The sequence below is a fragment of the Xiphophorus maculatus genome, chromosome 23, assembly GCF_002775205.1.
Source record: "Xiphophorus maculatus strain JP 163 A chromosome 23, X_maculatus-5.0-male, whole genome shotgun sequence".
Taxonomy (NCBI): Eukaryota; Metazoa; Chordata; class Actinopteri; order Cyprinodontiformes; family Poeciliidae; genus Xiphophorus; species Xiphophorus maculatus.
This window is the reverse complement of record NC_036465.1, coordinates 4,079,021-4,103,667: the sequence shown is the minus strand read 5'-3', so window position 1 is coordinate 4,103,667 and position 24,647 is coordinate 4,079,021. Positions and strand designations below refer to the sequence as shown.

Below are 24,647 nucleotides of genomic sequence, written 5' to 3'. Positions count from 1 at the left end.
ATCTATCTATCTATCTATCTATCTATCTATCTATCTATCTATCTATCTATCTATCTATCTATCTATCTATCTATCTATCTATCTATCTATCTATCTATCTATCTATCTATCTATCTATCTATCTATCTATCTATCTATCTATCTATCTATCTAGTAGAACGTCAGCGCCATCTACTGTTTACCTTGTAACACCACCTTTGTCCCGCCTTTCCTCCAGTCCGATTGGCTCCGTTCTTTCACTACGCAGCTGACGTCTTGCTTTTCTATTGGCTCGCTGAGGTGTACGATACACTGGTTCTCATCCTCTCCGCCCACTACAAAGATGGAGGACGATATGTCAGATTTTAGCAGACCTCAGATGTATTTGTTTGGTGAGCTTGTTCCTTCTGATAAATATTAATTTGATAGGATGCACAGTCAGGATTAGTAGAACATTATCACTTATATATGAGGCTTAAACGCTCATTCAAGCGTAAAGTTACCGTAATAAGTTGCTATTCTGTTGCCCCTACTCCCGCCAATCAGCTCTTTGTTAGCTAGCGCTGCAGATCTTGTAGAATAGAAACACCCGTATAGCTGATGCAGCTGTTTGTATTGTGCATGTGAAATAAATGCAACTGTACAATTAATGACAATAATATTAATTTGCCTCCCTAGGTTGCACTCTGAGGTCGGATAAACGGGAGTTTAAAGTTGACCTAGATGACGAAGATACAGAACAACAGCTGTCACTCAAAGCAGTAAGACTTTGTCATTGTTTTATAATCCCTGACATGCGTTTTCATTTGGGATAGAATCATGAAGGATATATTTGCTTAAGCTGTGAAGTACAACGACATTGTGAATAAATATATTGATATATTTATATTAACAAGTACTGAAAGAATCTATCACAGAACTTTCGTTTTATGGATTAATTAAAGCATCTGTTTGACTTTGATTCATAAAAATAAACGTTGAGTGGTACTAAGATTATACATGTAGATTACAAACTAGACATGAACAGCGTTTAAAAGCTGAAATCTAGGGGACAGCTGGTTTCCCTTAAATTGGAGCCTATGGAAAATTATGGGCAAAAAAATAATAAAACAATACCTCATAAATATAAATATTTCTTTCAAACACTCAACAGATCTCTGAGAAATTATCTCTGTTTTCAGCTATAAATTATACCCCATTTTTTATGGAATCTGAATGTATCAAATCATTTGATTTTTTGTAAATATAAATGTAAAGATATTAACAGAATATTTGGCTTATGAATATTTTTTTGTGTGCAGACTTTCAGATTAATCAAACGTGGTTTTGTTGGACCAAACGTTAAACATTAATCCCAGCCTGTGTTGCTAACATGAATTTATAGAGTTGATACTAAGTATACTTTTTGTTATGTTTGGTTCATGGAAAAATTATAGCTTCTTAAAATTGTGACCCAAAATAGCAAATAAAGAGCATTTTTGATGGAACTGTGGGAAAAACATCGTTGATCGAACTACTGATGGTAACATGTCTATTAAAAGATCTTACAAATATAAAAAAAATAAGACAATTACATTGCTTTTAAAAACTGATATTTTAGCATAATTTATGCCCATCACTATGAAACATTTGAAGAGTTATTGCTGAAAATCACAAGACGTTAGTTGACTTCAAATTTATTTTGTATACTACAGTGAAATACTCTCTGATTAAAGATCTACTGCTTACATTTAACATTTAAAAAGTTATTATATGTGTAGAGATCTTCAGTGTGTTCTCTCAGCTTGGAATGGAAAATTATGTGACAGGATTACAAATCTGTATTACTGGAACAGTGTGATGTATGGAGAGATTGTGATTTTTAAAAAAAATAAATTTTCTGTTAATCTGTACTTAAAGTTTCAGAGCCTGCTGTAAATATTACTGCTTTTCTGATTAACTAAACTGTGGTAAAATATGTGATTTGAAGTTTCAAAACATGAAAATAAAACAGACATTTAGTTTTTCTGCAAAACACAAAATGCTCATGTCATCTTGAATAATAACCAAAATTACTACAGATGACAACACATAGCAATCTGGATCGTTGCTCATTCACCTGCTCAGTCACATCAAACATTCAGGTTTTATAACTCCTAACTGCCTCATGTTTCTAAGCGATCCCATTTTCTCCCTGAAAAACATCAAGGAGCTTTGCTGTACTCCTCCTCATGGGGTACCTTTTAGTAAAAAGCCACTAAAATACCATAGGAACAGAGGTGCTTTCCTCTTCTCGCTATGCTGCCCCCTGGTGGCGATCTGCAGTGAGATTTCAGCTACTTCTGTCTCCTTGTCATAGATTTTTAAAATTATTTTCAAGACCAGTGCAACGACTGTTTTAGCTAGTGTCAAAATTGTATTCTTACTAATGAAATATAAACAAAATATTGAAAGAGGTTTAGAGTGGTGCCTTTAAGTTTGCTAGAGAGCTTATAAATGATTTAGAGACGATGTTGAGGTCAGATTCGACCAAAACTGAACACTTTTGCATCATCAACATTGTCAAACATGGACATGGTAACTTTATGCTTTTGGGCTGTTTTTCCTGCTAAATTTACCTCACTGACGGTTCAATAGATGAAGTCATACATCTTAAAATCTTGTAATTTTCTTCCTTCAGACGAAAGACACTGAGGATCGGTTGTAAATGGGTCTCCCAGAAAGACACTAAGTCAAGGTAGACATATCAACATTATGGAGATCCCAAGCCAGCCTCAAGAACTCTTTCCTGTCAAAAATATGTAAAGGGAGCTAAGGGTTCAAGTTGCTTTTAGTTATTTTATTTTTAGAGAGCATCTGTTGAGAGTAGTAGACTTAAAAAATTGGTTACCAGCTACAATTTGTTTTTTAATTTCCTTTATTTAACCAGCTGATTGAGATCCAAATCTCATTTTCAAAAAGGACCTGGAAAAATGTTTCTTTAATCATGTGCTTAACAACAAATCCATTAAACCTAAAGTAATTTGTGTCTTTAGGATTTTTAATTGACATTCTGCAATTTTGTATTGAAAAGAAACTACAATAAACAGTAAAAACTGTTTATTACTGGCTAAATAAGCCAAGGTACAAAGTTAGGAGGAAATCAAATATTTAATGACTCATAAAAACATCACTTACTTAGAAAACCTTTAGACCACTTCAGAAGAGGTAACATCAACTTTAACAGAAAACTAGATGTTTGGACCTTTACCTTCAAAGGAAATAATAAATCCACTGGCCACTTTGCTGCTGTTCCAGGTGTGTCTGGGAGCAGAGGCTGAGGACAAATTCCACATGGTGGAAGTCGAAGGGCTCGCATATGATGCAAAAACCTCCAAAGTACCGATAGCTGTCCTGAAACCGTCTGTCCTGCCGTCTGTGAGTACTCAACAATTTTTACTGACGAAATAGTCAAAGAGCTTAAATATAATTGTTTTATTCTGTTTGAGTTTAATTTTTTTTTTTACCAAAATGACATAAAACAGGTAATATTAAGTCAGTGTTGGAACATGCAAATACTGCTAATGGTGACTTTTGTTTGTCCAGATGAATTTAGGAGGGTTTGAGATCACTCCCCCTGTTACCTTTCGTCTTGTTTCTGGTTCTGGTCCAGTTCACATTAGTGGACAACATTTTGTCAGTAAGTATTATCATGCAAACTCTCATAACGTCCCAGAAAATCCTTCAAAGTACGACTAGTAGTTGGAACACAGGACTTTATGTTCTATAGAATGATAAATCAGTTTCAAGTCCAGATAATATATCAGCCATCACATCACTTAGTGACTGGAATCACTCTTTGTCAAAAAAAATCCATATTGTAAACTAGGAATAGAGAAATATGCAGCCTTTTCTGAATTTTGGTACTTAAGTTAGTAATGAGAACGAGAATGTGCAAGTAAAGTTTTGTAACCATGTTGCACCAACCCGAATGTAGAGTATTTGTTCCATAGGTGTAAAAGACTCAGAGGATGAAGAGGAGGAGAACAACACATCTCCGGTGAAACGGCCTGCAAACCTGTCCTTAGTGAAGAAGCCTCCGCAGGTGATCATGTTTTTTCTTTTCCTGTTAATCCACCGCAGATCTTCTCAGCTCTGCGGTGAATGTCTCCCAATGCTCTTTAAAAGTATTTCTATAAAGCTTCTAAATGTAAAACTGTAAGTTGTCACAAGATGAGAAATGTGATCTAAAACTGGATCAGATCAATTCAAAGTAGATTTATTATTAGCAGCAAATATTAAAAACAGAAGCTAAATAATATTTCATTTGTTGCAGAAAAAAATTAAAATGGATTCTGATGACGAGGATGATGATGACGATGAAGAGGACAGTGATGAAGATGAAGACGAGTAGGATTTTTCTTTAGTCTAATTTTACGTATTTGTTGTTAAATTTTTTTCTGCTTACCAGATTAAGTTTTCAAGTAATTTTAGACGCTTTGCATTTCTCTAGTGATGATGAGAGTGATGAAGAGGATGTGAAGCCTCAAAAGAATGTGGCAAAAGCTCTCCAAAAAGTAAGTCTGGCCCATTTTCTGTTTATTCATAGGGACTTAACTTTAACTTAAAAATTCAATATGAAATATAGTAGAGTATGAAATAAATAAAGGCACAATGTGATTGTGAAATGTAAGGTAAGGTAATTTTATTTGTATAGCACATTTTCAGTATCAAGTGCTTTTAATGTGAAAATCTTTAGCCATAAAAAGAAACAAAAAGTTAAATTAATTTATTAGTAGGTTGTTTATGTGTTTAATTTGGGATCATTGTCCTATTGGAAAAAAAAATTATTTTGTTCTCTGTTCATTTAAAATGAATTTGTAGAATTTGCTGTTGCTTATCTTTTTTTATTTGATCTATTTGTACAATTTACCAGTACCGCTAACATCTAAACCAGGCATGTCCAAAGTCCGGCCCGAGGGCCAATCACGGCCCGCGGTCAGATTTCATACGGCCCGCAGCTTCGGTCTTATAATGTATTATTTATGGCCCGCCTCCACTGTCAAACAGAATAAATAAATCATAAAACTTGAAACTGTAATTCCTCCTTTCACCAAATGGTGGCAGCACCACTTTAATACTATCAGTCTGCCTCCGTGCAGCGAACCCCTCTCCACTCATTTCTGCCATGGCCACTGCAAAGAAAACAAGTTGACAGTGAGGGCCGCCGCTTTCAAGAGAGATGGGAATTATAATACTTCTTCACTGAAAATCAAGGCAATTGTGCTTGTCTAATTTGTGAGACGGTTGCCTTGTTTAAGGATTTGAACGTATAGAGACACTACCAGACTAAACATGCTAACACATACAACAAGCTAACAGGAAGTGACCGTGCTGAAAAACTAAAGCAGCTCCAAGCTGGACTGGCATCACAACAGCGATTCTTCACGCGGGCCTGTGAGTCAAAAGAAAATACCACCAAAGAAAGCTACGAAGTTAATGTTAATAGCTAAACATGGCAAACCTTTTACTGAAGATACATTTATCAAAGACTGTGTTATGAAAATGGTGGAGAACATTTTGCCCTGAGAAGAAGCAAGAATTTGAGAAAAATGTTTGCCTGGCAGTAACAGTGTGGCACTGAGAGCTGAGGACATGAAACTGAGTGTTTTGAACGGCAACGTCTGTCACTATCAGCAGTGAAGAGGCAAAAAACATTTATGCACCTGGATTTATGGCACTTATTTTTATTAAACTCTTGAGTAAGATTTGGTTATGAACCTGTAGATGTGACAAACTATTACTTTCTGAAAGATATTGTAAAGGACAAGAGCAAAATTCACTTGTTTTAAGATTTAATAATAACAGACAACTTTGCATTACTTATAACTCCTGTTTAAAATGTTCTTGAGGCAAAGATATTTTTAAACTCATGTAAATTTAAGGTATTTCATACAGTTTGTTCAATGTTATCTGACTCTCCAGATATGAAAGAAAGGCAGAATTTGGGTTTTTAGAGTTGTTCTCATCTGCCTGAGTGGCTTATATTTGGTTATTTTGTCATTTGAAAAATAAAGATAATTGTGACAATGAAAATTGTTTTATAACAGTGTGTATTTGCATGAAACTTTTGTAGTTAAAAAATGTCCGAACAAACTATTGGCCCCCGGGCATCTTCACTTTATCAAATCTGGCCCTCTTTGCAAAAAGTTTGGACACCCCTGATCTAAACAGTCCCACAGCATGATGCTACCAACACTTTGCTTTACAGTTGGTACAGTACTCTTTAGGACAGAAAGCCTTGTCACTTTGTTTTGAAACAGGATTGTTATCAGCTTGTTAGATTTAAAAAAATCAAGTATTTGTCAGACTTTTTAATGTTATTTATGCTCCTTGATGTTGGATAAAAAAATGGCCGTTGAGTAAGAATGTCACCACAAAACTCAACTAAAATACTTACAAAATTAAGTGTCTATTCCAAGTACATGAAATAAGTCAATCTTCTGAATACAGATTTCAGAAAACAAATATTTTTTCTCAAGGCTTTAAAATGCTCAGCTCAACAAAGGCTTTATTTCTGTCTAATACCTTTGTAGACACCATATTAGCTCCATTACCTGGAAAAACCTTTTGTAATCTAGTCAGTCAGATTTAATCATGTCAAACAAACAATATTCATTTATGTTTTGCTCTCCATATACTTGCTCTGATCTTATTTTAAGTTGTAACTCATTTGTTAGTCTGCATGTGATGCTTTTTAAATCATCACCTAAACAGAAGCACAGATTCTGCTGCTCCATAGAAACGATACTTTAGGACACTCACAGTATTGTGAGTTCCACGTTTATCTTGGATGCCAATTCAAGTGTGCTTGCAATTGGCGTCCAAATAGAACAAGCACCATAGATGAAATTTAGCTAATTTTCATAGTTTTGTAAGATTCATGTCTTACAAAATGGTTTTGTTTTGTAAGACATGAATCCTTAAGAGATGAATCTGAAATCCTTTTTAATCTTTTTCATTTTAAAACTTTTTAGTTGTTGACTCTAATAATAAGAATAATTTTATTGTTGTTGTTATTATTCTTTAAGTAATTGATATTGTATTTATAATAGAGATAAATAATAAATATTACAGATTTGACTGTGCTTTTTAGGAATAAAGGGTGACTGAGGAATGAGAACATGGCATCTAATTACTGATATGCTTATTTATTGGGTTAATGTGTAAACAATTTTTCTCAAGTTGTGTGTAGTCTAGTATCTCAACATTATTATTCATAAGAAGGTTCTAGAACTAATATGATAAAAGTCATATATGAAGCTACATTAAGACCTGTAGACTAGATGGATAAATTTGACAATGTCCTTCTTTTATTGTTTCATTTATTTACTAACTAATTTAAAACAGAGTCCCTGATGTAGCTTTTGGCAATTGTTTGCATCTGCCATTCCCAGTATGGTGGCAATGCTGCCATACAATCTGGACACTCATGCAGCATCTATTCTTCTGTGTCTGTATTTGTATAGCAGCATTTTGTAATACCTGTGTTGTCCACTAGGTGTCAGAATAGCCAACGGCTTATCGAGGTTACTTTATTGAAGAAGGAGTTTTTTTCTGAAGCTGCTGTCACTCCCCTCCCTTTTCTTCCACATCATTCAAACTTCTAGAAACTATACGCAACAGCATTTCATTTCAGCAAGCTCCGCCCACTCCTGCACCCACTGACCGTCCAACTCTTTGCATGAGACAAAACGTGGAACTTTTTCATCCTGTGCGCTCACATACCCACCTGTTTTCAGAGAGTAAAATACAGGGTTTGTGTGGTGTAATGATCGGATTTCTCCTCTGTAATCTGCACGGATTCTCACCAACAACACTGTGCTGCACACACAAAGACATACACACACACACACACGGTCTTTCTTAAAGGTCCAAACTATAGAGCTGCACATTTAAAAGTGTGTTTATGCACAGACGCATGAATGCACTTCAAGAATACACTTGTAGTTTGCATAAGCTGAAAAGCACAAACTGTTTGCTTTTACACACACACTGCTCAGTTATGGGAAACATCCTTGACCTTTTTTTCTGAGCACTGCATATCTTTGTCCCTCTGTCATCCCACTGTTAATATGATTGCTCCTTTTTATCGTTTCTCATGCCATTTCAGCTTTGCACCTGGCTTTTGCCTTTGAACGCTTGTTTTGCGTGTTACCACAATCGCTTACAAGTGTGTGTGTGTGTGTGTGTGTGTGCGTGTGTGTATCTGCCTCATTGTTTTACGTCGGTGTCTGTTTGTAATTTTTTTTTCAAAGCACGCTATCCAAGTGCAAACTGTGCCAGGCAAAAGATCAAAGCAGGGCAGATGCACATACCTGCGACATGAGCGCTGATCCTTCCCTCCGGGTCAGATGACAGCTGAGCATTTCTGTCACCTGTTGATTTATTCTGTTGTCTTCTCATCCAAGTCCTCATGCATCCCTCCACTCACCCCCTCTCTTCCCAGCATGACTCTAATCCTAAGCTCTATAGCTCCGCCATGCCTTTCTTTATTAATGAGTACAAAGTACAAAGCCCCAAAAAGCATGACTGGGAGCAATTATTCTTTTGACTGGAAATTCAGCTGTTTCAGAATAAATGTTTTCTTTTTGTTGTCAAACTTCAGGACTGTACAAGACATCCAAAATTAGGTTTCAGAAATTACACCAAGTAACATTGTTCAAAAGAAATTGCATCCTGCTCAGATGACTTTAATCCAAATAATCTTTGATCAAATGTTTTGGTTTGGTGTGAATTGCTTCCTTTGCTTATTATCAAAGGAAGGTACAAAAGCTCTTTGTGTGGTGACTGATGATTTTAGCTCAGTCGTAGAGTCAATGTTACTTAAGTAGACACTTAGCTGACTTCAGGGTTATTTTTATTATCAATGATTTGACATTTTGGGTGTTTATTCCATCCTCGGAAACAGCATGGGGTGCTGTTTTGGATTCAACAAAAAATAAACAAGAGGTAAATTCACATTGGTACTTCAGATAGTTATTACTATATTTTCCATAATATAAGTCACAATTTTTTGACCTATGTGACTTACACTACAGAGCGACTTATATGGAACAGGTTCATCAAACAGCCTGATGTTTAAATTGAGGACAAATAATCAATTTACAGAAAATTCAAAGTTTCTAAAGATTACCTTTTTTACAAGGGAAAAGATTCTATGGTTTTTAAGCTCATTTGAAATTATTTGGCAATGCAGAGTGAACACTTTGTTGGGAGCTTTTTGCTGTCGTTTTAACTACAACTCCCTTTGGTTATGTCTCTAGCAACTTTACACCCATATACACAGGCCCCTCCTTCTCTCTCCTATTATTCTTCTCAAAATAGCTTAAGCTTCATCGGACAGGATAAAGACCGTCTGTGAATCTTAGTTTTCAAGTGTTCCCTTAGATTAGTTGCTGGATTTAGGTCTGGACTTTGACTGGGCCATTCTAGCACACATGTAAATATGCTTTGATCTACACCACTCCACAGCACTGGCTGACTGTTTATGGTACTTGTTTTGCTGGATAGTGAACCTCCGCCTCAGTCTCAAGGCTTATGCTCCTATAGGTGCAGTTGTGGTTCTTTGCCACTTTTAGTATTTTAGTGTGTAAACCAGAAAATTTAAATTTGGTTTGATTTGACTAGAGAACTTTCTTCCACATGTTTGCTGTTTCTTCTATGTGGTTTCTTGAGTTAGGATTTCCTGTTGCTACTTTTCCATAAGGAAAGGTTTGTGGAGTACTCAATTAATTATTAATTGTTTAAATGTTGCTGTAGCACCCCCAGAAAATGCGTGGGCCTTTTCCCTGCTTTCTTGATAGATGATTTTTTTCCCTCCACTTGCAAATTATGTGCTACTCTTGTTCACATTAAATACCAATAAAACTTGTTGAGATTTCTGGTTGTAATTTAACAAAATGACTTACAATTCAAAGGGTATGAATACCTTTGTAAGGCGCTGTTTGCAGCTTCAAGTCCTAAAGACCATTATCTTTTAGTGGCTCTTTGTGCTGCTTGGTGTGTGCAGATAATCTATCAGCTACTGCACAAGATTCAACTGCACATTTACAGTAAATATTTGTACATGGATGTAAAAACATAATACAAACAAGTTGTACCTTCTGCTACTCCGAGCATGAGGTGTTGCCTTTAAATTATTTATGTAATTGCCTTGTAGCAGTTCAGTCACTGCAGGGAATTACACTCCTAGCCTGCTCTGAGGTGAATACATGTAATTGCCAAACAGCGGTCGGTGCTTAGGAAATGTAGGTACTTGCCTCAGCTATTACAAGGTAATTACACAGCAGTGTAAACCTGACTGGAAGGGCTGTATAGCAGAGAACAATGACGGGTTATTGGGTTACTAAGTAGCTGATCACAGAGAAAATGCCAAGCATGTTTAGCGTCTTCAGTTCTGTTTTAATCTGCTTCTGCAGGTTTTCTGTACTTACTAACTGAGCTGTCTGAAAGTTTAGTTTGTGGAATGTTTAAATCTGTTGAGCTGACATTACTATGATCTTTCAAGTAAGGAATGACAAAACATGCTGGGGTTACAGTCTGATTAAAGGACACGACTGAGAAGAATTTTAAATGCATCTAACCTTTATTTTTGACTCTTTGTAAATTGTTTTACCTGTTTATTATAAAAGACTCTGTAGAATCAATGCAGTGGGATTTACTGTATATTTGTGTTTTTATATATAGCCATATACAGTATATACATGTACTCAGTGGTTCAAGCTCCAAGATTTCCTCAAGATGTGTTACTTGAGCTGTTTGTTTTTCTAGAGCCCAGAGTTGATGCCTAAAAAGCCCAAAAAGACGCCTGTGAAACAAAATGGACCTGCAGAAAAATCCTCCGGACCAGCAGCGAAACCCCAGATTAAGGTATCAATCATCCCTTTGTTTAGTTTTGGATGTTAGGTTATAACAGTATTTGTATTTCCCAATTTTTGTTACATGTAATCAAAATAGCGTTTGATGTTAGAGACACAGAAAAAATTAGCTCTGCTAGGAAGAAGGACAAATAAGATTAGACTTGTTTGGGATTTTGTTTGGGATTTGCAAATTTCTGTAATTGAGACATTAACATCTGTCAAACAGACCTGCCACACTGCTGTGGAAATTTTGGAATATTATTCTAATTTGATCTAGATTTGGGTAATGAAACAATTACAACAGGATTTAACCTTTGTACCATAACCCTTTACTCAAAACAAAGAAAAAATATAATTACACAAGAGACATTTAAAACTGTCTATAACATTGCAACTTGTAGCCTAACATAATTAGCAAGGGTAGCATTACCAAGAGCAGTCTCTCTATTTCCTGCAGAGTTGGTATAACCAGACTGTAGCTGCGAGATTTTCCAAAGACATTTCCTAATCCACCAGATAAAAAAAAGTGATAGAGCTGTGCTTTTGAGGTAATACTTTCAACCTTCACTGCACCTTATACCTGTTTAGCTTAAGTAGCAGCCTGAATGAGTAGCTGACATTACTCTATAAAAATAAGGTTTCTCTTCCATTTGTTCTTTTGCTGGCTTTAATCGAAACACTTAAAAATAAGTTGTCTTGTCTCAGTGCCAACTTTCACGCCAAAGTGTGTTGTGATTAGGGAAACCTGTTAGTATCTATGTATGGTGCGTTAGCTGATCAAAGATGTTTAGTTTTTTTTGTCCATTCTAATCTTCAGCTGATTTCTTGGTTCATTTTACAAAACAGTACACAGCTGTGATGGTATTCTAATGCGTTGTTCTACTAATTGTTGAATAAATAAATGTCAGAAAAGAAATTCTCTCTTGTGTATCATGTTGCTCCTTTTGCTAGGTTTGAAGTTGCCAGTGTTGTACCTTTACAGCTTTCATTTTGTGCACTTTAAATGCACTTTAGAACCACAAAATCATTTGTGGTAAAAAAAAGAAAAATACCTTCTTGTTTTTTTACGTTTGCATCATTTGGTTGACAATTACTCACATTCACAATTTAAAAAATGCGGAGAGAGAGAAAAAAAAAACTTGGCAAAACATTCCATTCGAAAGCAGAGGAATGTGATAAATGCGTGTTGCAATTAGTTCAACCTGATAGCTAATTTCTTGGATAGAATGCCTCCTCCTAAAACAAACAGCTTGAACTCTGTCTCTGTTTGAGCAAACACACATGACCTCTACACAAGTTTCCCGGGGCAGGATTTAAACCTGCGACCTCTTGGCTTGACCCCGCTGTGTTGGGTTGCAGCCACCTTTGATGCTCTTCACCCCTCAACAGATCACGTGCACAGCAGAGAAAACAAATTAGGAAGCTTTTCCTGCTTGTTTAAACATTTCACAAATCATGTTACTGTGGAGAAAAAAAAAGGTTTTGGACAGAAATTGTTTAGATAAGGCTTTATGTGTTGGCATGGCGATGCCAGCAGATAACACATCATAACACATAGCTGTGTCTGTGATGAAATATACAGCATCCTTAACTCACATGCACATTTGTAGCACATGAGAAGGCTGTGATGTGTTTGTGGCAGAAGGTTTTGTGCCATGATAAATGCTTAGCCACACTGTTGCTAAGCTCCTGAGTGCAGCTTGAGGTTGAGTCCAGCCAAGTCTGCACACCTTGATCTTCGCCTTGCTCATGGTGTTTAGCCGATTTGTGACCCAGCTTGCTCAAACTTTCCCAGCACTTACTTTTTCTGGCTCTTTGTGCTTTTAGAGCTCCTATCCCCTCTCGACTATTTCACAAGTGTTCTCGCTCCACAACCTCTTCACACCCCTCACTTCCTGGACACACCTTCTCCCAATTGCTCTCATTACCAGCGTTTGATGTCTGGTGCAGCTTGCGCTTCCAGATGCCCCTGAGGAGTGAGGAAGCGGGCGTGGGTGTCTGTTTCTGCCCCCCCCCCCCCCCCCTCCTAAACGCAGGTGACTGGTCATTAGATTGGCTTGTCAGATCTGCTGCCAGCACCGCAGTTCTCACCTCTCGCAGCTCAGCACAAAGCGGCACCTTAGCTGTGTAACCGGCTCGGCATGAGAACCAGCTAACTTGAGTTGGGCTGATTTGAGGCACGCTAATCTTCCAGCTGGTGTTTTGTGGGTTTGGAGAAGTTGATGCCTTGAAGCACACGTCACGCTCATAAAACTGTTAATCACTTCACTTAGCCGTATCCCAGAAGGGAGTGAGTCATTGTTTCAGCGAATGATTGACATGCACTTGTAGCAGGTGCATTATTTATTTCTTTCAGGATGTGTTTCTCCTAGGTTTGAATGGCGAACCCAGAAACTTACTAACACAGTGCCTTGCACAGCCCTTGAAATCTTTAATGTTATTCATTGGCATTTTATGTGACACAGCAGTTCTTACTTGTGAAGTTGTTCAACAAATTAAACACTTACTCTGATACCTCTAAATAAAATCCAGGATTTATTTCAGAAGTTACCTGGTTAGTAAATAGAGGACACATGCATTCCTGTGAATTCAGTCCTGCTTAGACAATACTAAGCCTGAGTTTGCATCCATACCAGCTTTCATGCCTAGAAAAAAATGTTGCTTCTTATTCTTTGCAAAATGGCTCAAGCTCAGTCGGGTTGGATGGAGAGCGTCTGTAAAAATTACATTTGAAGCCTTGCCATAGATTCTCAGTTGGATTTAACTTTGGCTAGGCCATTCTAACAGATGAATGCTCCATGAATCGGTCCATTAAAATTAATTTAGATCCACAAATGTCATATGACCTTTTGACCAAAAACAACTGAGAATCTTTGATAGTTATCTGGGAAATTTGTTGTCATCTTTAAAGAACTGCCATTTTATTAATAGTTTTTGATTGTGGAAAATGTAAAAGAAAAAAAAAACAGTTTCCAACCTAATAAGAAAATCTAAAGACTATAGATTATTGGCACTTTTAATGTTGTTCTGTTGACTATACATCAGGTAAACATAAGTATCCTTCTATATGTGATTCATAGAAAATTTTGTGTCCTAAATTTTTCCTCAAACATGAGTCTCCAAGGATTACACTTAAAAACAGACAATTACCATACCTGGACAAACTTGATGAGCAAATGTGTCACAATCATGTGCTTGCACTGGATTGAAGATGAGCGATTGCATCAACTGATGGCGTGCTTGTGATTAAGTTCCATGTTTTGTGCCATCTGTAATCAGCGTCTGGCCCAGATGAAAAAGCTTGCCGGCCGAGTGTTTATCAGCTGTTTCAGGTCCACAGCTGTCCTTTGGAAGTAGAGAGCTGCCCGTAAATAATAAATATGTGGTGCATTTGTTTGGCCTGGAGCCAGCAACATATGTGTGCGTGCTTTTTTTAGTGACGTTTTTAGTGAAGTGTGGTGTGTTTGTGTCAAAGGTTTGCTCATTTTACACCTTTGATCTCTGTTGTAAAAAAGGCAGATTTTTTTAAGGGACAGATTGTTGCATTTTTTTAAACTAGAGGGAGACTGCTTTTTTTAATTATTGCACCTGTGTTTTATTTTAAGTCCCAGCCCTAAGATTTTGCCTCAAGAACTAGTTTTTTTTAAAACAATTAGAATGAAATGAAAGGACATGCCCTGTCAATTAGGCATCAAGTGTTTGTTATTAAGACATGAAAAGCACCACGTCCCCTCCAGATCTTTCTAGAAACACAAATATGTTGTTTACTTGATTCTTTGAAGTGGCATTGTATTAGGAGGTTAGAATGCCACTTTTATTAGGTTATGACTAATAAAAGAGTTATAATGTCCCATTGAAACCAGAAGTTTACATACACCAAATAAAAACACATCCACCTTCTTTCTCACTGTCTGAAGTTACATCAGACCATACTTCTCTTGTTTTAAGTCAGTTGGAATTAGCAAAAATATTTCTATTTGCTAAATCCACATTTAAATATTAATGTCTTCAAAATCTGCAGTTTAAATACAGAATAATTATTGTCTCTAAACAACGAGAGAAAGCCCAGATCATGATGTTATGGCTTTGGCAACTTCTGATAGGTAACTATCACATGTGAGTTTTTGGAGGAACATCTGGGAATGTATTTTAAGGCAACACCGCAAACACACTGCTTTTATGTTTGACATGATAACAAACTCAAAAAAATGCCAAAATATTATAAATAGGAATTCATTACTTCACAAGAAACATTAAAAAGTCAGATTGCAGTTTGCAAAAGCACACTGGGACAGAGAATTTCATTTTTGGAACTGTTTTGGCCATAATGACCATCATTACATTTGGATGACTAACTAGGATACTTGTAGCATTCTAACTCTAAAGTGTAGGTCAGTATTATGATGTGGGATTGTTTTACTGTAGGTGCACTTTAAAAAAATAGATGGTATTATTATGAGGAAACATTATGTGCAAATATTGAAGCAACATTTAAAGACATCAGCCATGAAGGCACAGATTGGTCTTCAAAACACATAATAACCTTTAACATATATGGAAAGTGGTTATAAATTGCTTAAGGACAACCAAGTCAATGTTCTGGCATGGTGTTGACAAAGTCCTGATGTCAAGTCTATGGAGAATTAATGAGTAGGAAGGTCCGAAAGGTCGTATGTGAGCAAGGCGACCGACAAACCTGACTGTCAGGAGGAATGAGTCAGAACTCCAGCAAACTACTGAGAAGTTTGTGGAAGGAAACCTAAAATGTTTGACTCTAGTCATACAGTTCAAAAGGCAGTGCTACCAAATACAGAGAATATTTTAACTTCTGATCTTGAAGACATTATCAAATAAACATTCTTTCTCTCATTATTGTGTGATTTAGCAAATATAAATAATTTTGGTAATTCTAACTGTCCTGAAACATAAAGGTTTGGTCAGATTTAACTTCAGATGGTGTAAATAAAAACGTGCGTGTGTCTTTTAATCCAGTGTATTTATTCTGTTATGATTTCAACTATAGTTATTTGTTGGATAGGAACTGGAATTCTGTATGAAAACACTAAAAGAGCTTGTAGAAGACTGTGTGCGTCTAATAGGCGCTAATTTCAGTTCTCTCATCAATGGAATCTTCCTCGGTCAGAAGGAATAGGCCAACTCCACCGATGCGGCTTAGAAGTTTTATTGATAGAACAATAGCAGGTAAACGGGCGATGAAACCACAGCCGATGATGAGGTGGAGACAGCACCGAGGTGCCGGTACTTGGTGTGAGGGCGTGTGTGTGTGTGTAGTTATCTGAAACAGAAAAAGCAATAAAGGTACATATTAAAAGCCATGCAAGCAAAACCGGCTACATATAGATACAGGACGAAAATGGCCCGCAGCACCACAGAAATCCACCGGAGGGCACCACAACACCACAAATGAACCGTCGGTTAAATGCAACAAACATACAAATGACAAAAATTGTCAGAACACATGAAATGAACGGTAATTCCCTCATATACTAATACAATAACAATATATATCTGGCAAAGTATAGTATATAACCTGAGCTATTATAAGTAAACGCCTGCATTTTTGGCGGCCAGAGAAACACAAGGACGTCATCACCTCCTGGGCCAAAAACCAACACAAACACAAATATCGTACATGGAAATGTAAACTTACATCATAAAAACGCACACAGATTTCATACACACGGGATTACGAAAGGATTGATGTGGATGCTATCCGTGGATGCTACCTCCATGCCACCGAGCCACACAGAAGCACTGAAAAACAGCTTGCTCAGCTACGTAAAATTTGAACTACAAAATGAACAGATGCGTCTTGGGTAATGCAGTGCCAAACAAACAGACGGACTTTTAACAGAGCTGTTGTTATAAACTAGATACATTTTCATGAACAAAGAATCTGTGTCCCTGAAGTCTGAGTTGTTCTTCACTGACAAGCTGCCAAAATCACAATGTAGTAGGAGTCAGGGGATTTATCTTCTAATTTCACAACATGGATGTTTTTTGTTTTTTTTAGTTGGCAGAGCTGAATAAGGATCTGTTGCCTTTTTAACTCTTAGAATCAATGAAACCCTGCAATTTTGCTGGATTCCTCGCTGGTGTTGCATGCACGGGCAAGCTCCGTGGCTTGTTTAGTGTACAGTCCCACCATATGGTGTGTGTCACAGTGAGACACTTCCTAATTGTGGACCTCTGTGCCTTTGGCTGTCCAGAACTTCACACACCCACAGGCCTTAAAGTGCTGCGCTTATGTCTGCTCTCATCCTCCCAAACACTGGGGAGTCATCAAGTTTGGAAGAAGCACTTTTAATGTCGCTGAAAAGATAAAGAATAGCTGCTGGGCTTTTAGTCAGTTGAACAGGAATAAGTGACTTGACATGAGCTGTAAATCCATATTTTAGTTTTATCTAAGTTACATTTTTCCTTCAACAAATTGAGCCTCCTGCTTGCAACCTAATACAAACTTAATTGTTACCTGATGTAAAATTATAAAAAAGAGCATGTAGTTAGGCCAGAATGTGTTGTCCTTTTTAAAGCTTTTATCATTTTCCAGCTGCAAACCCACGCCAAGCCTATAAAAACAGACCCAGACTAATCAGGTCGCAAGGAGGCTCTTGGACAAACTGTCTTATTGGTCAGCAAAAGTGATTGTTGGAAACATGTCAGACACAGCAAAAAGCAATGTTGATATTGTTCTGATTAACTAAATGCTCAACAATTAGCTTAGACCCCTACATTATTCCATACATATCCACATAGCTAATTAAAGTGAGTTGTCAATGGTGAATTTTAAATTACTTTCCTGGAGCACTTATTAAGTGTTTAAGAATTTTTTATATTTTCATTAATCACATTTTTATTCAATGCCAGTGCGTTTTACCTACCTACTCCATGTGCTTTCTGTAAAATGTTCTATCAGTTTAGAACAGCATTGGACCATAAATTGAACTTCATGTTCTTTTCTCTCTGGGTACTCCGGCTTCCTCCCACAGTCCAAAAACATGACTGTCAGGTTAATTGGTTTCTCTAAATTATCCTTAGTAAATGTGTGTGTGCGTGGTTGATTGTCCTGACTGTCTCTGTGTTACCCAGCAACAGACTGGCGACCTGTCCAGGGTGTATCTAAAACATTTGCTGGAGATGGGCACCAGCACCCCTCCTGACTCCACTAGGGACAATGGTGTAAGAAAATGGATGGATGCATAGATGTTTTATAGTGTTTGGAAAATGAGCCTTTTCAAAAACCTTCTGATTGTTAAGTCTGAGCACTGAGCCATTACCTAGCAACACAAGCAGACCTCCAGCACATTTGGTCAGGTAGTTGTATTTCTCCTAAAAGAGACAAGTGTTTTGTTGTTGACTTACTATCCAGAAACCACTAGATGCATTATTGTTGATTGTGCAGGAGGCTCTGCTTCTGCTTTTCAAAGATGTAGGGTTGTACAATTCTGCTTCTATTTGCATCCATTTTCCCAGGCGAGTCTTAACATTGAGTTGGGAGGGGGGTGATTTAAAGGGGTGAGTTAAAGTAACAAGAGGTCTTAAAACAGCTCAAACTGAAAGTAGCTCGAAATCTTGTGATGTCAGAATTATTTGTTGCAAAAAAATGTAATGAACATGTTTTTTTTACAGCTCATAGACCTATCCTAACCTGTTCAAGGAAGAGTAATAGGTCACATTTAAATTTAGCTGAAAAAATTTTGTATTCAAGACCATTACAAATAACAACCAGCAAATACAGCTTTACAGTCATTTGCAGTATTAATAATGAGCAAACTGATTGTATGATAATATGCTATGCAGCCCTTACTTGAAAGTATAAATAATAGTAAAAACTCTGCACTCTGTATCAGTCGCTCTTATTTACCTTGAGCACAGACCAGGAGACTACTGTTGCCATCCAAACAGAGAAATTATTACATATACATAAGCTGTATTTTCGTTAACTATGTGTAATTAACATAATACGCATGTTAAATATCGGATTTTTGTTTTTAACCTTGTGACATAATGTGGCTTATTATGGCAGAAAAATGCCCAGGCACACTTTAGCTAGTTGCTGTCTCAATTTTGAAACATTTGGCATCAATTTTCTCTCCCTTTGTTTTGTCACTTTATTGACTTTATACGTTAATATCATGTCTTTATGTTCTCCCTTGTTAGTAAAGCTGAAACTAAGGAGTATTACACATACAACTTTATCTCAGTTTCAGTAAGGTTGCAACTAAGTGCATCAAAGAAGAAGCTGTTTGTTGACATGTTTATATAACAATAACATTTGAATTTGAACAGCTGATCCAGGAAAAACTTAGCCAGTTTGTTATCTGACTGAAATGTTTCTTTCTTGTTTTTTGGTTTTTTTTCCAGACTCCTGGAAAAGACAAATCGCAGGCAGGGCCGTCTAAGACATTTACTCTGCCTGACATCAAGAACAAGTTATCATCAGCAGCCAAGGAGGTAAGGCCGTCTTTCCATTTTTTTTTTCTTCTGTGGAAATTATCACTCTTTTTGACTTTTTAAGTGATGACTTAACTAAATTCTTCTTTAGGGAAAACCACTCCCGAAGACGGAGCAGAAGTTTGAGAATTTTGTGAGGACTTCCTACAAAGTCACTGACAAGAAAGTAAGTAAAGTATATAAGTAGATTTCAGCTCCCTTATTGCCCAGAGTTTGAGACTTCTCTTATTTTAATTAGAATTAGTATTTTTGTTTCTGACATCAGACTAACAGTTAATATTCATTTTCTGAAGCAGTACTGTTGATACATTTTTTCTGATTAAAAAAAAAAAAAATCTCTGTTGTGTGTCTATGAAATGAGCACATTAGACAAATCCTGTTTTACTCTCAAAAGCTTTTTACCATGTTAGATCCCCACAGATAAGTTATCGATCCTCACATTGTTCAACAACATCAAGGTTTCTCTAATTCAGTGAGTTCTTTTGGGCATAGCTTCATGTTTGTGTGAGCTCTCATGAGACTGAAGGGAGTACACCTGTCGAGAGAAACTGGCTCTCCGTGATTTACTGCAGTTAGACTTCTGTAGCCCCAATGAAGGGACTGGTGGTATGTGTAAGAAGCCTTTGAACAAATGCAGAACTTTAATCTTTATTAAAGTGACCTTTCAGATGAACAAAACAATTCCCAGTACATGAACTTGAATTAATCTCCCACCACACTCAGTGGCAGACTGTAAAGCTACACTGCAACATCATTTAAGTTGCCTCGCGAAGCCGTTTTCACCCCACAAACCTTTTCATATTTTGATGCATTATAACCACAAATGTAAATTTATTGTTTTGTGGGTTTTGTGTGACAGACCAACATGAGATGCACAGTCAAAGTAGTACAATTATTGTGACAATTAGTCGTTCTGCAGATTTTTCATTTAACCATTTAAGCTTATTTTATACATTAGAAACACATGAAAAATACAAATAAACAAATAATTCAAATCATTTCTTAAATAAGAAAATGTACATTTTATTGCCTAGAATGCGAAACAGTTGCATTCTTCTAGTGAGCACTTGATCATTTATAGCTAAGAAAAAATACTTCTGACATCGACATGCTTAACATCAATACAGAGTAGGGCTGATCGGTTGAATATTTTTTAGTTTAACCATTTTTTTGATTATTTGCATTTTCCTTTTGGATTTCTAATATTGCATAAAAGAAGCTCAAGTGGTTAAAAGAAAAATTTGCAGAATGTGCCATTTTTTAAATACAATTACTCAATTACTCATCAGAATAATCAATACAAAACTTAGTTACTGAAATAATCATTAACTGCAGCAATAGTTTGGATATGTTCAGACGAGAGAGTAAAATTATACAGGTACCAGGACGCTAGGGTCGGAGCCACAGGACAGGAAGGTGAGAGCAACATCAAGGAGACTCGAGGAAGAAAGAAGATGAAGTTAGCTGGTGTGAGAGTAGAAGATGCAGAGGAAAGGACTAATATGAGATGGACCATTCACTGTGGCACTCCTGAAGGGAAGAAGAATGACCCAGTCAAAGTCCAGAGCTAAATCCAATTGAGAATCTGTGTCAAGACTTTTTCTCCATCCATTCTGACTGAGCTTGAGTTATTTTGCAGAATAGAAGGAGCAAAAATGTCACTACCTGGTTCCCATCTACCTGGAAAACCTGGTAGATGGGAACCCCAAAACACTTCATATGAGAGGTTGTTCTACCAAGATCAGACTCTGAAGCTTTTCACAAGGGACTGGAAATATTAGATCACCACCCTTGTTTAGGCCCATGCATGTGTGTGACTATTCAGAAAAAATCTATATTCAGTAGTATTTCTCCTTTCAAAATAAAAACGTTTGACCACCTGGAGCTTATTGTCCAGGAATGAGATGTGTGATGTTTGTGAGGACCTGGTGAAAGCTCCCGTTTTTATTTTTACAAGGTGCTGACAGATACATGGTGCTCAGTAGTAACATATCCCTTCAAACCACGATTACACATTCTACATGCAACAGTCCAAACAAGTTGGTATGTTAAATCACAAAATTATTTCTGAAGCAGCAACAAAACTCCTCCTTACACCCAGGATGTAGCAGGTTGTTAGACATTTATCCAAACCTCTTAACCAAGTTAAGAATTTGATGCTTGATTAAAAAAAAATATATATTTTGTTTAAGAGACTGCATTTGTGTAAGGAATGCAGTGTTAAACCACATCATCTGGTTTTGTTCTTATAGAGTTTTTTCTGTTTTCTTTCTTCATTTTCAATAAAAAGCACAATAAAAGTTCATTTGGACACGAATGTTGAGTCTCTGAAACTTTGCCCTGCCCCTGAGATCTTTAGCCCAGCTCTTTGGTTGTGTTGGGTGGGTCGGGGAACCTCTGTCTTAGATACCAGTCACTCCAAACAGACTGCATAAACGCTCGTTTGTTCTGAGTTGCTGTGTTAGAATGGGAAAAGTGTAGTTCTGGGAGCAGGTGGACACTCTTTGAGCAGCGGAGAGCTGGGTGGACGAGGCAGAAAGTGGGGGTGGAGTTGGGTCTGGGAGAGCTTGTTGTTCCCAGTGTGTGGAAACATCTGTGGAAGTGCTTTGGTTTCATCAGCCAAGGCTGAGATCTGTCAGACCTGGAGCACCTAGTCATATACTCTGGTATGTAGTGCTGCCCCCACCCAACCCCTCGTCGTTCCCCTGCAGCCCCATCCAAGCACGGCGTTCCCACAGGCAGGACGCACAAAAATCATGTTGCAGTCAAAGTGGGTCATGTGCCTCGTGCTGTTTAGCACTTCGTTTGAATGCTTTCTAATTCTTTTCTTTGCTTCCCACATCACCTTCCTCAGGTGGTCAAGGATCTCTGGAGTTTTCTGCAAACACTGAAGACTGAGAAGAAGTAATGTGCTTTTATCAGGAAGAATTTCTAAGCTTTCCTAAAGGCACAGTCTGCAATGTTTCCTGCTTAGCACAGATAAAGACTACAGTCAGGAGGATTGCAGATATTGAGTTAAGGTTGCTGCAAAGATAAAAAATTATGTTCATTTTTTTTTGATTGCAAAGCACTTATTATGTTTAACACATTAATTTGTTGGTTGACATTTTACAGAAATCTTTTGATAGGTAAACTGATCCAGAGCACCTGTAGGGATGCAAACTGCAATTGTCTGAGCATCTCGTCATGGGAAACGTACGATTCTAACATTTAACAGGCAACAAATCCCACCTGCCCCGTGGATGAATAATGTAAAGCATAATCTAATTTCAAAGATGTTAATTTCATTCATTTCAGGACTCACTACATCAAATACACAGTAAATGAATGCAGCATGCAGCGCTAGAGCAATCAGCAGGTCCAGAACAGCTTGGTTTGGATCTCTGACACTATGTCCTTCCTTAGTAAATGATACAAAAGGAAAAATTGCACATTGTGCCTTTTAAATGCTTCATTTGCAGCCAGAGCGACATCTCTGGGTCTTATTTTTGTGAATATGAGTAGTTTTCAACCATGCTAAAGACATTTTCTATCATTGCTCACTGACAGCTCATGTCTTTTGTTTTTTTATCATTTTTATTGTAAATGTGCTTTTTTGATTTTATCAAGGAATATACGTTTCTAGGTCCTACAAATATACTGTAGTAGTTTTATCTTTTAAATGTATCTTTTTAGCTAAAGCAAAGTTCACTGCTTTTTAAATGATCTCTCTACTAACCCAAAGGATTATCATTTGAGCCATACTCAAAACAATCCAAAAATGTAATGTGGAAAATAAGTAATGCCCGAACTTATAAAATCTGTAGATCTGCAGTAATGTGTGCAGCTCATATCTAATAAACAGTTGAAAAGCTTGTTTCAAGATGTTTTCAGCAGAATTAATTTGACATAGCTTTGTTTATCCTTCATAATTTTTTTTACTTTACTATTTAATCCTGAATACATGTCTAATCAATTGTTTTTTAATCAAGGTTCATTATCCTTTATTGCAAAAAAATATCCTACCTAAGGCAGTAACCAGAAATTCAGCCAGTGTTTAATGGATATCAGAATCTGGTTTTGAGCTAAAAACATAAGCAAGTATTTGAGATAATTTTATGAAAATATATTGAGGCAGTATAGGTCTAGAATATTCTCCTGTCAGATATGCCAGCGTAATAATAATTCTGTGATCTTGTATAATTCAAATGTCTGTGAAAAGTTTTGATTTCAGTTGAATATTTTGTAGTTGGTGATGTTTTTATCTGGTTAATGTCATTTACATGACTTTGATAACTTACCTAAAACCAGGTTCAGATGTTTTCTTGCTCTTAGTTGGAAAACTTGTCATTGTTTTTAATTAAGCTCATCAGATCTTTTCTGTAAATAAATCTCTTACTTTTATTTGCATATTTGGCAGCTGAACAGTTCCGTTCTCCTATTTTTCCCAAAGCTTTCCATAAACATTCAGAAATCTTGATACTGTTCTTTATTTCAAGTCATGTTGCAGTTTAATTTGAAAGTGTTTAGTGTAAGCCCTTCTTTTGTTTTTTTTGGTTGTCCTTTTCACCTCTAATCTGTCACTTTTTGTTTGTCATGATTATTTTTGAGTGATGCTGGAATATGTTCAAATAAACAAAGAGGTTTTTTCTCAATACATGAGTGTTACTGTTATAAATTTGACCAAAAAATACAATTTGCTGCTTATTTTTTGTTTAAACAGAGCTATGGTTTATGTGTTTTGATTTTCCATAGCAAGTTATGAAATGATTGAAGAAAAACGTTTTGAAATGTATATCTGTATTTGGTCATTTCATCCTTTATTTATTATTTTAAACATAGCTTTCTTAGAAAATAAATGTTGCAGTCAGTATTTTGAGCCACATTTGTAATGGCTCCTCACTTTAGTCCAAAACCCAGTAATATCCAATAAATTAAACTATGCGTTCCGATCAGACCGATTTCTCAGAGCAACTTTTAAAAATTAACAACCCTTAAGCAGGTATTAAACATTTATTAAACAGAAAAAAATTGCAACTGGAAATTGATTTAAAACCTTTTCTAGACAATTTAAATATAATCATTCCCCCCAAAACAGGAAACTGGACACCTTCCTTTTGCCGAGCTAGGATAATTTATCTTCTACTTCGTTTTTTTAAAATATTGCATATTTAATTTATTGCTCAGTACGAACATGTAATCAATATGTAGTTTTACTCATTCTTTTAGGGTGACTTACACCATCTGTCCAGGGACATCAAGTGAAAAATAGCTGTCTGGCTATCTCTGGCATATTGACAGAAATGTTAATATGACCTGTCCCTGTAAGAAAAG

At 36.6% G+C, this 24,647-nt stretch overlaps 1 protein-coding gene across 1 annotated transcript; it reads left to right on the top strand.

The window, feature by feature from the left end:
* Window positions 1-294: 294 nt before the first annotated feature.
* On the top strand, window positions 295-23,970 carry LOC102229404 (nucleophosmin-like). Its single transcript, XM_005800565.3, has 11 exons — window positions 295-371; window positions 658-740; window positions 3,256-3,375; window positions 3,544-3,637; window positions 3,951-4,042; window positions 4,274-4,347; window positions 4,451-4,514; window positions 10,771-10,869; window positions 19,245-19,334; window positions 19,426-19,500; window positions 22,189-23,970. The coding sequence occupies exons 1-11, from the start codon at window positions 323-325 to the stop codon at window positions 22,240-22,242; spliced, it is 894 nt and encodes a 297-aa protein (XP_005800622.1). The 5' UTR covers window positions 295-322; the 3' UTR covers window positions 22,243-23,970.
* Window positions 23,971-24,647: the final 677 nt, after the last annotated feature.